This window comes from Salmo trutta, chromosome 32 (assembly GCF_901001165.1).
Source record: "Salmo trutta chromosome 32, fSalTru1.1, whole genome shotgun sequence".
Lineage (NCBI taxonomy): Eukaryota > Metazoa > Chordata > Actinopteri > Salmoniformes > Salmonidae > Salmo > Salmo trutta.
This window is the reverse complement of record NC_042988.1, coordinates 22,784,029-22,800,414: the sequence shown is the minus strand read 5'-3', so window position 1 is coordinate 22,800,414 and position 16,386 is coordinate 22,784,029. Positions and strand designations below refer to the sequence as shown.

Below are 16,386 nucleotides of genomic sequence, written 5' to 3'. Positions count from 1 at the left end.
GGACACAAGTTTGAATCCTGGTGCAAAATCTCTAAGCAGAGCCTATATAGCAAAACCTAGTAAAGACCAGCATTGCCCTCTAGTGGATAATATTGCCTACTGCACCACAAAGACATTGACTACACAATATGGAATTTTGACTTAACATTGTAAGAACACACCCAGTCAGGGAGCACGAGTCATTCACATGGTGCAGTCACGACTCATGACAGAGAAACTTGAGAATAATTCAATAGTGAGCACTTGTGCAAATTTTGTTTTTCTATAGCAAATTCTAGCCAATTCGAATTAGCCATTTTCCCTGCCAAAGAGCTCTTTGTGAATCCTGATTGAATTAAACAAAGGGATTATGTCGCAAAGATCAATCGTCACCAACTGTCACCAAGTTTTTTCACAAATTATCATACAATGTGCCAAGCTAAACTAACTGTAAGCGATGAGATCATAACAGGGCACTTCAATGGAACACCAATGAGGAAAGAATGTATATTGACTCAACAACCTGACTAAAGTCAATTATTAGCTATAGATGGGTGCATTACAAAGAGTTGGAGTTTAGACAATGATCAAGTATTGAAAATAACATTACCTACACTCTAACAGAAAACTGTCCTTTATACTGTAATTTTTGTTATTATCGACAGTAAAAAAAAACGTAAACATTTTACTGCATCATACTGTAAATGATGATGCATTGTGAGAGGCAAAAACCTTTTGACCACTAATGGGTGCACGGTATTGTTGTTTCTGGCTCATTAACACATTATGATGCGGGTCTTGTAAGAGGCTATATTTGTTGCACCCACGTCTGAGAATGCTGTACCAATATAACTCGTATGAGGTTATAATGCCCTATGAATTTAAAATAATTAGGGGACAGATTGGAGTCTTAAACCTTCAATGCCATGTCATTTTGGTCTGTTTGGCACTGTTTGCAACCAGTTTGGAAGCCTTTCTTAAGGACCCAAGAAGTGCAAGTTATATAAAACACCAAATAATAATTGATATGCTGTAATATGTAAACACTTTACCTTGCAGCTAACCAAAATACTCTGAAATACAAACCCCTCCCTCAATGAATTTCAGTTATCCATTCATTCATTCTGATTACAGTAGCATTTACTTTTTTACATTATAATATAATCAATTTTACAGTATTGTACAGTGTCATTACACAGTACTTGCTTCGATACCGTATTTATATTACAGAAGGTCATTTGAAATACAGAATTTTACTTGCCACGAGCTGTATGTAAGTTACTGTCAAATTCATGGAAACCACTTTACAGTGTACCTTTAACTAACACAACACAGAAATTAGTACAGTTAACAGATATTTTCACACATTTTGATGCATCTGCTGAGTCTTAGGGCACTTTCTCCAGTCTGATAATATATTTAATGTATCCTTTTTTCTCTGAACAATATTTACATCCTCCAATATATGGATATTGTTTACATGAAAGCCTCATCCAGAACCCTTAAGATACTGGGCACTGTGTATCACGGGGTGCTTAGATTTATAACAAATGCATGACCACTCACCCATCACTGTGATCTACACGACATGGTGAAGTGGCCCTCCCTTCCTATGAAAAGTCATTAAGCACTGGTGCATCTTTGTGTAAAAAGCAGTGCTTGGACTATTGCCTACTTACAGTATCTGTGCTCCTAACTAATTTATAGTCTCCAGCCTGTTCTCAACTGATACTATCTTTCACAGTTTCTAAGGCCAGGAATGAAAGTGGAACATTTTCATTTCCCTGCAATGCTCCTTGGTCTTGGAACGAGCTGCAAAATACCTTACAATTGCAGGAGAGCGAATTTCTTGCTGAGTTTAAAGGTCTGATAGAGTAAAATGTTGTTGACCATTGTGAATGTATTGTATTGTGCAGTGGGAACCGTCAAGGCCTTCTACCAGGGGGCCAAGGTTCCGGTCTGGAAGCACACTATCCACTGTGCTCAGAGGGTACTTTCGGTACTGCAGTTTAGCTGAAGTTGAGCCCAAAAAGATATTCCGTTGATGGCCCCATAGAGAAGTAGAATAGAAAAAATCCACAAAATACATTTTTGTTATCACCTTTGTACCACCTTTGGTAGTACACAGGCATAATAAGCTTTGTAAAGCATATGGCAGCAACCACGAAACGAGGTATGCGAACACGAGTAGATTAAGTTGAAAACAAGGGTGTCCATTCTGGAAGCAGTCTTCAGTTCTTTTATATGTCAATGCCTTCTACACCTTCAGAGAAGGCCAAGGATGTTGTTTTAATTTATATTTCGACTTTCAATAATATTATTATATTATTATTTTAAATGACATCCTTATTTAATCTCTTCAGTTTGTGTTGGATAGGAAAGGGTTAAAACTGAGGAGAAAAATGATCCAATTAGGGTTAGTGTTAGTGTTTAGAGTAGGGGTGTCCCAAGGATCCCGGATAGCACTGATCATTTTTCTTTGGTGCTCTGAGGAGATACATCTAGCTAAATAGGTCACTATTGGCTAGGCCCTCAGAAGCTTGATAGAAAGCATCTTCCATTCAACTGAATTAGAGCAGAATTTGTGACCGTGGAATCAATCAATCAATCACACTTTTACTTGTAATGGGTGAGACTATTTTTACAGAAACCTATGGAAACTTCCACCTTCTCAAGAGCAGTAGTTTTCCCAAGGTCTAAGCTAGCTAGTTTTTGTTGTAGGCTGGTGTGCGATGGCGGCTTAAGTAGCAAGTGTTTTCGAAGAGGATGTTGACGCTAATGTGTTAGCGTCGCCCTTTTCAAGATTAACTTTCAACAAGAAGTAACATTTCAAGTGATCATCATCTGGTGATTGGAACTGTTATTTTTTTCAAATTGCAGCTCACTTGTTGTTAGCTATCTCTCTGAAAATAATGTGTTATGTGTGTGAAACATTGTTGCATTTATACTTTAGATCACTGGTAACTTTGTGTGCTGAACATGATAACGATATTTGCAATGGGAAGTAATGGTTGTACACTTAGATTTGGAATTGCTTAGCCTAATGTTTTTGTATTCTTATGATTGGGACTTACTGGCGTATTCTTTAACTGTGTGTGACTGCTGTCTTTCTATTGGCCTATGTGTTTTACAGAAAGTGCGCTCTTCTACATGGGAGTGCGCCGGTATTACAGTCGCTGTCCTTTCAGCATCACAAGCCTGTCAAACTCGTATCCTTTGATGTGTCACTGTTGTCGTTTTTGGTGATAGTGATGGCGTTAGGCTACCATAGGTTGTGTAAGCAGTGTGGTAGTTGTGGCTGGTAACGTTAGTGGGGGTGCTGGCTCTGTTTTTCTTCATTGTTTTGTTTGGTACAATGTTTTGGAAGATTTTTTTTCCCCCACTGAAGGCCCAATAGCCACGGTTTACCGCTGGTATTATGCTCTTGTGTTGAGTCTACACACTGACTACTTCCTAGTGAACTCTTGCCAGGCCCCCCCTGCCAATGAGGTTTCTAACCGCAAGGGTATTTTCCTGGTTAAATATAATAAAATGTGAAATACTAGATGATTTCCATACAGAGGCATTGAGAAGTCACAGTGGTGGGTGATGTCAGCCATTTCCAGTGCCCTGCCCTGCTTTCCCCTCTCATCTCTAATAGTCTTCCTGTACATTGATTTCTTCTCTCTCTCGCTCTCTCTTCTGGTCAGTTATAAAGGCTTTCAGACATTCAGATCAACAAACACTACCCTGTGGATCTGGGGAAGAGGTTTCTCTAACCACGACATGCATCTTCACATGAATTCTGAAGGCTCAACTCAATACTTGGGAGACTGGATGAAAGCTCTCTGGGGACAGCAAGGCAAGCCCCTAGCCCAGGCAGGAAGCATCATCAGTACTAATTTAATACCAGCCATGGCAGATGCTGTGAGGGCTAGCATGAATAGGAGTCAGAAGGGTCTGTTGAGGAGGTGGAGAGACCATAAGGGGGGGCTGTTTTCTGGAGGTTATCTGCAGTGCATTCAGCTGGCCACACTGGGCTTGCGGTCCACAAACATCCACACCCAAAGCTTTTTATTCTTTTTTTTTTTCTCTGTCTTTTGGAATGGTCTCTAAGATCACTGAGATACTGTTACCACCGCAGGGATAACATCCAAGCAGCAAGTTACTCAGCATCTCAAAGGTAGGTCGTTATCTGATCTCTTTAGATTTTGGCCTTGAGTTGTATTTTTTCAAGACTTGCCAAGAGCAAATACATTCTAAAAGTTGGTAATATGCTCTGTGTTCAATTTATGGCTTGGAAAGTAAGACGGAAATTTGAATTTGCAATCTGTTGTATAGTATTATATCGACCCTTTATCATGACATTGAAGTATTAAGTGAAAGTGATATATGATACACTGATGTGTATCACTGAGGTGATACGATATCGGCTTCATGTTGTACTCACAGAGGAGAGATCCAAGATAAAATAGGGTGCGTCCAAGAAGCACGAGGCAATTTCCTCTTAATGGATGCATTCTAACGCACTAGTGCCGTTCACATTTTTATTCCATTTTTTTACATTCATTTTATTTGAAACAACAAGGAATGTGATGTGAAATGCAGACTTCGAAAATATGACACCGGTATACATTTTATTGTTTAGAGTAGAATCTATTCCAACCTGGACCCCTTATCCTTTAGGTAATAATTACTTCCACTCTAAATTCCAGCATCAGGTGAAAATAGACAGAAAGAGATGGGGATGTATGGGTCATTGTTGAACCTTCACCTTCTTCCACTGACTCCCAGGTGAGGAGGGATAAGGCTAAAGGCTATGCCTGGACTACCAGAGAACATCCCCCTTGGGGAGTGCACCCTACACTCCCAGTCCCAGGAGCAGCTCACTCCCCAGACAGAAAGCACCGTGTTCAGCCTGTCCCGCAGCGAGTCCCTCTGGACCAACGAGTCGGCCCGCAGCACATGTGAGATCTACTGGTTCCCATTCCACCTCATGTCCACCGGGGGCAGCATCTTTGCCTGCGGCTTCATCCTGAGTGGCCTGTATTTTGCTGGCTACTGCAGGAAGGCCACCAACATCCTGGGCCCGGCCCTGGTATCCATTGGCCTGATGGTGCTGGTGGTGGGCGTGGTGCTGATCCCCATCACCAAGGAGAACAGGAAGCAGCCCACCATGAAGAAGCCCTTCAGTTACTACAGGCAACCAGTCTTTAAATTATGAGGTGGGCACGGGCGGGGTATCCCTGTCTTGTATGCTGTGATCCTGGAGAGTCCTCAGGCTCAAAGTCTGGTTATCAGACCATTTCGTTTCCCAAAAGCACAATGGAGGATTCGATACTTCCCTGCTGAGCATGGCTACACGTTCACATGAATGTTTGCTCTAAAGACAATTAACTTATAGGGGGACATGAATCATTCAATTTTCTTCCACCACTACGGATGTATACAGTATTTTAATATTGGCATGACAAAGTATACATTATAACCAAGTTACAGGTGCTTCTTTGGCATTTGAAAGTACTAGAAAATGACCATGCTGCCAAATACCACAATTCTAAATGTAGTCCACTGCTTTTATGTATAATTATTAGAATGAGTGACAAGCATATTGAGAAGAAAGATGTGTGCATGTACATTGATGAGAGCAGGATTGAGTATTGACAGCATGTTTTTGTGGTAGGCTACTGATTCATGAATAATTAAATAAATAACATAAGTGCTTATTTCGGGCGGCAGGTAGCCTATTGGTTAGAGTGTTGGACTAGTAACCGAAAGGTTGCAAGATTGAATCTCCGAGCTGACAAGGTAAAAATCTGTTGTTCTGCCCCTGATTAAGGTAGTTAACCCACTGTTCCTAGGCCATCATTGAAAATAAGAATTTGTTCATAAGTGACTTGCCTAGTTAAATAAATAACATTTGGTGATGGATGCATTTTCTTTTCAGTTGCAGGCTATATTCATCACATCCACAGCTATTATAGACTTCCAGTGACTGTGTTCGATGTCAACTTTGTGATGGGCAGTGTGACACTTGTGACTGGCCCAACAAATGGAAATTTTTTAGTGCCAAGGGGAAGTGAAGAACATCACTTTTCATAGCATTTGAATGTCCTTCTCGTGACTGGACTGAAACTTTGATTTCACACAACTTCAATTTTAGAGTGACTATAAAATACTATTAGAATAATTCTGTTTCTGTTCAGAATGCCGTATGTGACTGACTAGGTTTGTCTAAATGTGGCAAATTATATCAACGTGGTCGATTTTGTTGATGTATAGGGTAGGCAGACTATTATTTCCACGACATTCCCTTATGTATTTTCACTTGTAGATGAATACTCATTTGACTGGCAAATTACATTACGTCGAAAGAACTGAGTTGACCTGCACACAAGCTGCATCATTTGCATCAAGCAACAACACCATATGCGAGACAACCACTTCTGGTGACTAGGCTACTGTAAAATAAGTGCGCCACAAGAAAGTATAGCTCTTTTTGTTTGTCTATTTTATGTGTTTGTTAATCAATTAAATTATAGTCTATCGTGACAAAGGACTTTTTTAAAGAAGAAGAAAATAAATGGTGTACTGTCTACCTTTCGCTCTGGACACGTCACGTTGGGGCGGCTCTCACAGCAGGTGTGCTCTCTGGGTGCGAGAAGAATAGGAGGAACAGAATAGACGCACCTTCCGTTATTTTCAGGGTGTATCGACACAATGATGGACCTTAGATGCATAGGCGGGTGTGTGCCGTTATTTTGTCTGGCTATTGGTTTTGATGTTATTGGTTTCATTATCCTGTTCATTGGAATTTTTGCCAATTTGCGTATCGATGGCAGGTTTTATGGTGATTTCTTGATTTACAGTGGTTCAATTATAATTTTCATAAGTTTGGCTTGGTGGATTATGTGGTACGTGGGAAATATACAGGTCTCAGAAGACAGCTTTGGAACAAGCTTAATGAAAAAGAAACGGAGTTTTGTACAGTTGGCCAGAAAGTTGTCAGAGAGGCTTTCCAAAAATTGCAAACCTGAACATGTAACCACAAAGTATGCCGAGGAAAACAAGGTTAAAGCTGTGACGCCTTCACCTGTTCACGTCGCCTCTCGAATAACCTGGGGAAAATCTTTCGGTTATCAGAATGGCGGCTATGACTCCAGCTTGGACTCCTTTTCGATGGAGAAGGAGAAACAGACACCAGATTAACAGAACGTGGATGTGCAGACCCTCGCTAGGGGTAATGTTGAAAGGCTGTTCTGATTGTACGTTTTGGGATAAGATGTAGGCTTCTAATAAATTGTGCATAATTTCAGGAAAATAAACTATATTTAATTTTCACTAATGAAAAATAAGTCCTCTGTGATATACACACTAACCTCATTCAGCTATTTTGCTCTAAGAACATTATAAAACCGGTAGGCCTAGGTAACCAATATTAGCTTCTCCACAGGTAACTCATATTAGGGCAAGGGTTCCCAGACTCGGTCCTGGGGCCATCCGGGTGCACGTTTTGCAGGACCGAGTTTGGGAAACCCTGAATTAGGGGACTGTATTGCCTAATTGTAAAATGTAAAGTAAAATGATAATCTGGAAAATGTATAAATCTGTATTCGGGAAGAAACGTTTTCAGTCTATTGATTTGGTATTTTCTCATTTGAATTTCAAGGTTCTCTGTAGCACTTTCTGATCCCAAGACTACCTTCAACACTGTACACTTCACGGAATGGGACTACTGACAATTCAGGACATTAATCAGTGCTGGTCTGGACATCAGTTCTTGACAACAAAGACTCATCATTATGGGGTGAAATGACCCATAGTCCTAGGGATATAGGCCTACTGTAGATATTGCTCTGAATGCATATTATATTGTTTTTGTTTTTTATTTATATATCAATTATTAATATAATCGCCATGTGATGTTATGTGAACTTTTTATGTTCTAGGATCAATATTATGTGGAAAGGCTATATTTTGTCATATAAACATATCGACATGTTAAGGTCCATCGTAGCCATTTTCTAGAATAGTCTCAGACGGAAATCCTAGAGGCCCCTGTCTGAACGGCAGGTAATTGAACACAGACTCTCTCCAAGCCAGACCCAGAAATGCAATCACCTGCATTTACAATTGTTGACACTACATAAAAACAGTAGTCAGGCAGGTTTGTCTGTGCCACAACAATTGCATTGCCAAAGCAGGCCGTAAACCCTCAACAAAATGTTGTGTGGACTGGGGCACTGAGCTTGGTTTCACCTGCATGTTGACATTACATGGACATTTGGGCTATACTCTTTTAACTGTTCAATGAGTAGGCCAATTTTGTTTTTATTCATGTGCACAAACTTATAAAATGTATATTCCACCAGACTGCATTTTTTTTTAATGTTGTGATTTATTTTATATTTTATTTCTTAATATTCTTTAGATTTCAGTTGCCTTACCAACATATAGGTTTTGTCTAACATGACTGATAATGAGCGTGTGCATATCAAGTCATTGTACTCAGGGCGTTGCCTGTCTGTACGCTAATGTTACCTAATCCTGGCCTGTTGACTCTGCTTTGCGGTCCTCAGTTGAATAGGTATTGCACAGAGGTAAACCAAACTCCCACGACTGTCTGACTGGTCAAACAAGGTACTTAAAGGGAGAGGTTTTTCACTGCAGTTCCTCTTTCGGTCATGATGTAAGAAGCATGAAATAGTAAATAATTGTGGAATGCGTCCAGTAGGCCTACTGCAGGCTAAATATAAACTGCTGATAGAATCACTGAAAATATATCTTCCCAACTTACAGTATCTTTTCCCACACTGTTCATAATGTTAGATGTTATACATATATGCTGATGTCATATTTTTCATATCAAATGCATTATTATTTTATACACAGACGCATGGTGCATTAGATTTTTATTTATTTAAAATATACATCCAATGATCTTGATAAGCATCCAAAATAAAAAATAGTTATCTAATGAGATGATCCATTTCAAGCACTGTAATTACATTGCTGCAAGTCAGGGATTGCTAAGGAATGAGGTTGGACCATTTGGCTTTTATGTTTTAATGGATCATTCAGAGTAGTACAACCTGTTGATGTGATTGGATACCAGTTTTGCTGCTGTTTCCTACAATGGAAGAATTTGAAGGCGTGCTGAAAATCAGAAGAATGCGACTTGCGTTTTAAAAAGGTTGTGGCTGGAAAGGCCTCTCCTCATTCTTGTAAAGTACTCAGCCGACAGGAACCCAGACAGCGTCCATGTCCCTGCTATGGATACCTCTTCTATGGGTCGCTGTGTTTTCTTTCTCATCCTGGCTTTGGTTTTTGACGTTGTCGGTCTGATCCTATTTTTCCTGGGGATCTTTGCTCCTCTGAGTTTCTGGGACTTCTTTGTGCTGTCGGGGCCCCTGCTCATCTTCCTCAGCCTGGTCTTCTGGATATTCTGGTACCTGGGGAGTCTCACAGTGCCTTACGAAGAGCTCAAGTTGCCAAAGTGACACCCAAACATGGTCAAAGGTGACCCACCTGACCAATGGCTGGTCCCGCTAGACTGACAGCTTGACCCTCACAACTTTAAGGAGTTGACAGAATTCTGGATTCTGGGTGTTTGACCATGTTTCTCATTGGACTGTGAACCAGAGGCCCTTGTTTTCTTTAAAAAAGGTTTGAGCTTTAGTTCAAGTGGTGTGTGTCTGTTTCTGATGATGATGAATAATGATGAAGACATGTCTGTTGTTTAAAAAAAAATATATACTTTCCTCTGTTCAGGAACCTGTTGGACCCTGGAACAACTCCAGTTGTAAGTGAAGAATGGCATATGCACCTTATTCTACCTATGATGTAGAATGACAAGATGTCATGTACAGACAGCCAGGATTTCATCTGTGCTGGGTTGAAGTGGGACATGAACTCTAAAGCACTTGGGTCCATCCTTAAAGACTGCATCAGCACATGTTTAACTCCTTTCATAGTATGTGTAAAATAATAAACATTTATTTGAACAAATATTTATCTTTTATCCTCAAAAATAATATCAGAAAGAGAAGCTTCAAAATGTGACAGACTCAACATTTTGAATGACTCATTGACGCATGAAGTGCTTCGAGAGACTAGTCAAGGATCATATCACCTCCACCTTACCGGCCACCCTAGATCCACTTCAGTTTGCATACCGCCCCAACATGTCCACAGACGACGCAATCGTCATCACACTGCCCTATCCCATCTGGACAAAAGGAATACCTATGTAAGAATGCTGTTCATCGACTATAGCTTAGCATTCAACACCATAGTACCCTCCAAGCTCATCATCAAGCTGGAGGCCCTGGGTCTCAACCCCGCCCTGTGCAATTGGGTCCTGGACTTTCTGATGGCCGCCCCCAGGTGGTGAAGGTAGGAAACAACATCTCCACTTTGCTGACCCTCAACACTGGGGCCCCACAAGGGTGGGTGCTCAGCCCCCTCCTGTACTTCCTGTTCACCCATGACTGCGTGGCCATGCACGCCTCCAACTCAATCATCAAGTTTGCAGACGACACAACAGTAGTGGGCTTGATTACCAACAACGACGAGACAGCCTACAGGGAGGAGGTGAGGGCACTCGGAGTGTGGTGTCAGGAAAACAACCTCTCACTCAACGTCAATAAAACAAAGGAGATGATCGTGGACTTCAGGAAACAGCATCGAAGGGACAGCAGCAGAGAAGGTGGAAAGTTTAAAGTTCCTCAGCATACACATCACAGACAAACTGAAATGGTCCACTCACACAGACAGTGTGGTGAAGAAGGCGCAACAGTACTTCTTCAACCTCAGGAGGCTGAAGAAATGTGGCTTGTCACCAAATACCTGACAAACTTTTACAGATGCACAATCGAGAGCATCTTGTCGGGCTGTATCACAGCCTGGTACGGCAACTGCACCGCCATCAACCGCAAGGCTCTCCAGAGGGTGGTGTGGTCTGCACAACGCATCACCGGGGGTAAACTACCTGCCCTCCAGGACACCTACAGCACCCAATGTCACAGGAAGGCCAAAAAGATCATCAAGGACATCAACCACCCGAGCCACTGCCTGTTCACACCGCTACCATCCAGAAGGCGAGGTCAGTACAAGTGCATCAAAGCTGGGGCCGAGAGACTGAAAAACAGCTTCAATCTCAAGGCCGTCAGACTGCAAAACAGCAATCATTAACTCAGAGAGGCTGCGGCTTACATTGAGACTCACTCACTGGCCACTTTAATAAATTAATCACTAGTCACTTTATACAATGCACTCGAAATAATGCCACTTTATTAATGTTTACATATCTTACATTACTCATATCACATGTATATACTGTATTTTATACCATCTATTGCACCTTGCCTATGCCGCTCAGCCATCGCTCATCCATATACTTACATGTACATATTCTCATTCACCCCTTTAGATTTGTGTGTATTAGGTAGTTGTTGGAGAATTGTTAGATTACTTGTTAGATATTACTGCACTGTCGGAACTAGAAGAACAAACATTTCGCTACACTCGCATTAACATCTGCTAACCATGTGTATGTGACAAATAACATTTGATTTGATTTTAATTTGATTTATTTGAAGAAGATGAGTGCTAAATGTACACCCTCCTACATATTTATTCATTGAAATGAAAACTTTTAGTTTGGCTTTATACTACAGCTTTTTGGATCAAATGTGTTATATGAGGCGACAGTATAGAATGTCATCTTTTATTTGAGGATATTTTCATACATTAGTAAATGAAAGCACTTTATGTATCTAGTTACCCCATTTGAAGGTTTCAGAACTATTTGGACAAATACACATTAATGTAAAAGTGTTTAAAAAACATATTATATTCTTATTTACAATAAAAGTGACTCCAAAATGACACAATACAGTACATTACTTACCATTCATTTCTATTGGGCACAACATTATCTGAAACACATCCAAAACAACCTGCATTTGGATCCAACAAGTTCGCAGAGTCACAAGCTTAATGTAGTCATTGTGTGCTAGGAATATGGGACCAAATACTAAAGTTTTGACTAAATGTAAAACACTATAAGTCAGGGGTAGACAACTAGATTCAGCCGCGGGACAATTTTTGTCGGTCGGGGGGGCCGAAACATAAATATAATAATTAGTAAAATTCAAATTGATTACAAGGAAGCCCAAAAAGAGAATGTATTTTCAAATACAATCATTTCATACCTTGGTTATATTGAGACACGATCACATATGTCTCTCTTTTTATTTGAGGAAATAATTGGAAACAGGTTTCCTAGTTTAAACAGATTTCCAACTAAAAACTTTGGGGGGCAAAATAAATCACTTGTGGGCCAGTTTCGGCACACGGGCCGCCTGTTGCCGACCCCTGCTATACATTAATTTGTCCAAGTACTAATGACAACTCCTAATGGGGGGACTAGACACATAGTGTTTTCATTTCTAATCGGTAAAACAGATATGTATGAAGATACTCTAAAATAAAAGGTGATATTTTCTGTCGCCTCATATAAAACATTTTATCTCTAATCCAAAATATTGGAGTATAGAATCAAATTAAAAGTTTTAGCTTCACTGTCTAAATAAATACATACGGGAGTGTATTAGTAGTGAGGCTGCCTGAAACTAGTCTAACTAGTAATGTAGGTTCTGCTTTAGGATGTGACAGTAGATCCACCCAACCAAGAGACCAACAAAAAGAGTAAACTCCAGCAATGACTAAGGATTTCTAAAAGGACGGCGACAGAGAAATCTAGCTGAATAAAGCAGGGAGACTGCAGAATCGTTTGACGGACATATCAACCCTAGTGGGCACTGTTTTTAGTGACATAAAATCATATTTGTGTGACATGACAGAGAATACAAAATAGTGTTATAGTCAAACTTATTACCTCAAAATTATACTGAACAAAAATATAAACACAACATGGAACATTTCAACGATTTCACTGAGTCACAGTTCATATAAGGAAATCAGTAAATTGAAATAAATTAATCAGGCCCTAATCTATGAATTTCAAATGACTGGGCAGGGGTGCAGTCATGGGTGGGCCTGGGAGGGCATAGGCCCACCCACTGGGGAGCCAGATCCACTCCCTGGGGAGCCAGGCCAAGGCAATCAGAATGAGTTTTATTACAGACAGAAATACTCCTCAGTTTAATCAACTGTCCGGGTGGCTGGTCTCAGACAATCCCACAGGTGAAGAAGCCGGATATGGAGGTCCTGGGCTGGAGTGATTACATGTGGTTGTGAGGCCGGTTGGACGTTCTGTCAAATTCTAAAAAACGACTTTGTAGGCGGCTTATGGTAGAGAATTGAACATAAAATTATCTGGGAATAGCTCTGGTGGACATTCTTGCAGTCAGCATGCCAATTGCACGCTCCCTCAAAACTTTATACATCTTTGACCTAATGATCATGCTGTTTAATCAGCTTCTTGATATGCCACACCTGTCAGGTGGATGGATTATCTTGGCAAAGGATGAATGCTCACTAATAGGGATATTAACTAATTTGTGCACAGAATTTGAGAGAAATAAGCTTTTGTGCATATGGAACATTTCTGGGATCTTTTATTTCAGCTCATGAAACATGGAAGGTACATCTTGCGTTTATATTTTTGTTCAGTATAGTAGCATCTATTGTAAGTACAGAATATTGCGCAATAGACGGTATACAAACATTCAGAATATTGATTCAGACAAACTCAAACAAGTAACAATTACATGTGTGCTTGTGTTAGTTGTTGTATGTGTGTATACAATGTGTGTTCCCTTTATTTGCTCTGAGTTGAAGTTTGACTAAGGAGAGGACGTTTTCATTATGCCTATCCTCAGCCTCTCGCCCCCTGGGATTCCCCTTGCCCTATAATCAGCACTCTGGGCAGCATTAGCTCCCTCTGACGCCCTCATGGAGAGTGTTATTAATGAGTCCATTTGGCTGTGGCCCCGGCCAGAGGAAATGGAGGAGAGGCATTAGAGCAGCTTCTCCCCAGGAGCAGGGGTATGGAAACCACTCTGCTCAGAGCCTCGCGGGACCCTGGATTTCTTGCTAATGCTCGATTTTAGGTTGTCATGGTGGCGTGAGTCATAAACATCAGTAGCACATTATCACTTCACACTCCAGTGGCAGAATATTATAAGGCCTTGACATGTTGGAGAGGTGAGGCAAGAGTTATGTTGCCTGTTTTACACAATGTTTACAATTATGGGCTTGTACATCAACCTACCACAAATATATACTCAAGCATATTCTCACACAGGTGAGGCAGTCTTTTCATACACCTGCGTATCACTCTTTGGTATACAAGCAGTTTGTATACAAATAAGTACAAGCTGTTACATATGAACCATAACAAAACAGAATAATCCTTTCACAAATATTTGCTCTTGTATCCTGAAATATCAAATCATTTTGATTGTATGATTGCCAAATCTATTGAAAGGGTTACTGCTTACTGTATGTTGCCAGCATGTAAGAGATTCATATAGGAAAAATAAACATGTGTTGTAATGATCCACATTGTTCATATGGTTCATATGGCTTCTGACTCGAACACAAACAGTTAAAATGGAGAGTGCACGTCACATTCTATGGCCTGCTAAAACAAACTGGTTTTAGCGAAACACTAGCTGATGCAATACTGTCGTGTTTTTCATGTTACAAAACCAGTAACATAAGTCTTCAAAGCATTTCATGTCCATAAATAATGTTATGAAATGACTGAACATGATTTATCAAATCAGTTATTATGCCAGGATATGTATTATTCCTGTAAACCCCTGGTACAGTTTACCAGCATTCTGCTGCGGTTCTCCCATCTTGTGAATATTGTTAAGGAAGGTGCATGCCTCCCTCCAGTGGTAGCTGGATATTCATATAGTTTATTGGTGTATGCATCTCCAAAGAATAGTTTATGTGGTGGTCTACCCAGAAACAACCACTCACCCCTACCCCTAGGCACTTGTGTAGCTAATAAAGAATTTAGGCATTTGTAAAATAACAGACTTTCTCTGCATCTTGGAAAAACAGAATCCATCGGATTTGGTTCTAGAGTAAAGATTGCAAGGTTCCCTGGTTTAAGTGTCAAAGGGGGCTACTCGTGGTCTGCTACCATGGGTGTGAATTGGATAGGTACCTGACTGGTGATATCATGGCATGTACACTGGTTCAGTGTCACCTTAATTATGCATACACATAACGGTTCACATCCATAAACATCTAAAGAATAAGCTACAGACCAGCCAAAACAAGCATGTAAGAATTGTTCTTAACCCAGAGCCTCTGATATTGTTTAAAACATAAGAGTCTATACGTAAGAATACCTTTCTATATATGGAGCTGTGGAGTGGAACAAACTACCACAACAACTTAAAGCCATACCGACCATATCTTAATTTAAAAAGAATCTCAAAAGCTAGCTGATGATTGAACAATATAACTATCTTAATGTCTGTACCTATGTAATAATGTATTTATGTCTGTATCTATTGTATGTAAGAATGTTTCTATGTCTGTATCTACTGTATGTCATGTTTTTGCACCATGCACTTTAGGGACCTCAATGGAAATAAGTCATTGACTTTTTTATTTTATTTAACCTTTATTTAACTAGGCAAGTCAGTTAAGAACAAATTCTGTGCCTAAGGGAGTATGGGGCTAGGGGTTGTTTTTGGACCAGACCTAAGCCTTATTCCTCACCTTTAGCAGAGAGGAAGAGGCAAATTATCTTTGCCTTTAGAGCATTGATCTGAAGAGCCACAGGGGAAAGCAAATCACCTGGGGGGTCTCTGCCATATTGCTTCCACTTATCCTATATTCTGAACCAGTGACGATGTCATAGGCGTCGATGAAAAGGGACAATAACGCAGCGGGTATAGTGCTCATCTTCGTATATTTATTAAAGAGAGTGAACACTTAAACAAAAATCACAAACTGACAATCAACAGTTCTGTAAGGTTCGCAGACTATACAGAAAGCAACCACCCATAAACCCAAAGAAAAAAACAGGCTGCCTAAGTATGGCTTCCAATCAGAGACAACGAAAGACACCTGCCTCTGATTGGAAACCATACTCGGCCACACATAGAAAAATTAACATAGAAAAAGAAAACTAGAACATATCCCCTGGAAACAAACAAACCCCAAAACACACAGAAACAACACCCCCTGCCACACCCTGACCATACTACAATGACAAATGACCACTTTACTGGTCAGGACGTGACAGACGAACCGTCTCTCATAGGGCAGGGCACCTGTTTTGAGCCCAACCTGTTTAGCTAAAAATATATATTAAAAAAATTAAAACAATTAATAAAGCCGCATTCAAACATTGTCTCTTTTTTGCTTTCTTGAGTAAGGCAGCTCCAAAATGCAGGTGTTTCAGCCTAGCTCAGTGCTTCAGTGGTGGTGGAA

At 40.4% G+C, this 16,386-nt stretch overlaps 1 protein-coding gene and 1 long non-coding RNA gene across 5 annotated transcripts; both read left to right on the top strand.

The window, feature by feature from the left end:
• Nucleotides 1-2,409: 2,409 nt before the first annotated feature.
• LOC115171435 (phosphoinositide-interacting protein-like) lies at nucleotides 2,410-5,715 on the top strand. Of its 3 annotated transcripts, XM_029728245.1 has the most exons (3): nucleotides 2,410-2,608; nucleotides 3,669-4,141; nucleotides 4,753-5,715. In XM_029728245.1, exon 3 carries the CDS (start codon nucleotides 4,778-4,780, stop codon nucleotides 5,180-5,182), a length of 405 nt encoding a protein of 134 aa, XP_029584105.1. In that variant the 5' UTR covers nucleotides 2,410-2,608; nucleotides 3,669-4,141; nucleotides 4,753-4,777; the 3' UTR covers nucleotides 5,183-5,715. The 3 variants fall into 3 exon arrangements, with proteins under 3 accessions (XP_029584105.1, XP_029584104.1, XP_029584106.1); XM_029728244.1 differs by lacking the exon at nucleotides 2,410-2,608 and having other exon boundaries at nucleotides 3,572-4,141; XM_029728246.1 differs by lacking the exon at nucleotides 2,410-2,608 and having other exon boundaries at nucleotides 3,572-4,141; nucleotides 4,674-5,715.
• Nucleotides 5,716-6,017: 302 nt separating this feature from the next.
• On the top strand, nucleotides 6,018-9,966 carry LOC115171434 (uncharacterized). Of its 2 annotated transcripts, none has more exons than XR_003871192.1 (2): nucleotides 6,018-7,223; nucleotides 7,628-9,966. It is a non-coding gene; the product is annotated as an uncharacterized LOC115171434 (long non-coding RNA). The 2 variants fall into 2 exon arrangements; XR_003871193.1 differs by having other exon boundaries at nucleotides 6,019-7,198.
• The last annotated feature ends 6,420 nt before the right edge of the window (nucleotides 9,967-16,386 follow it).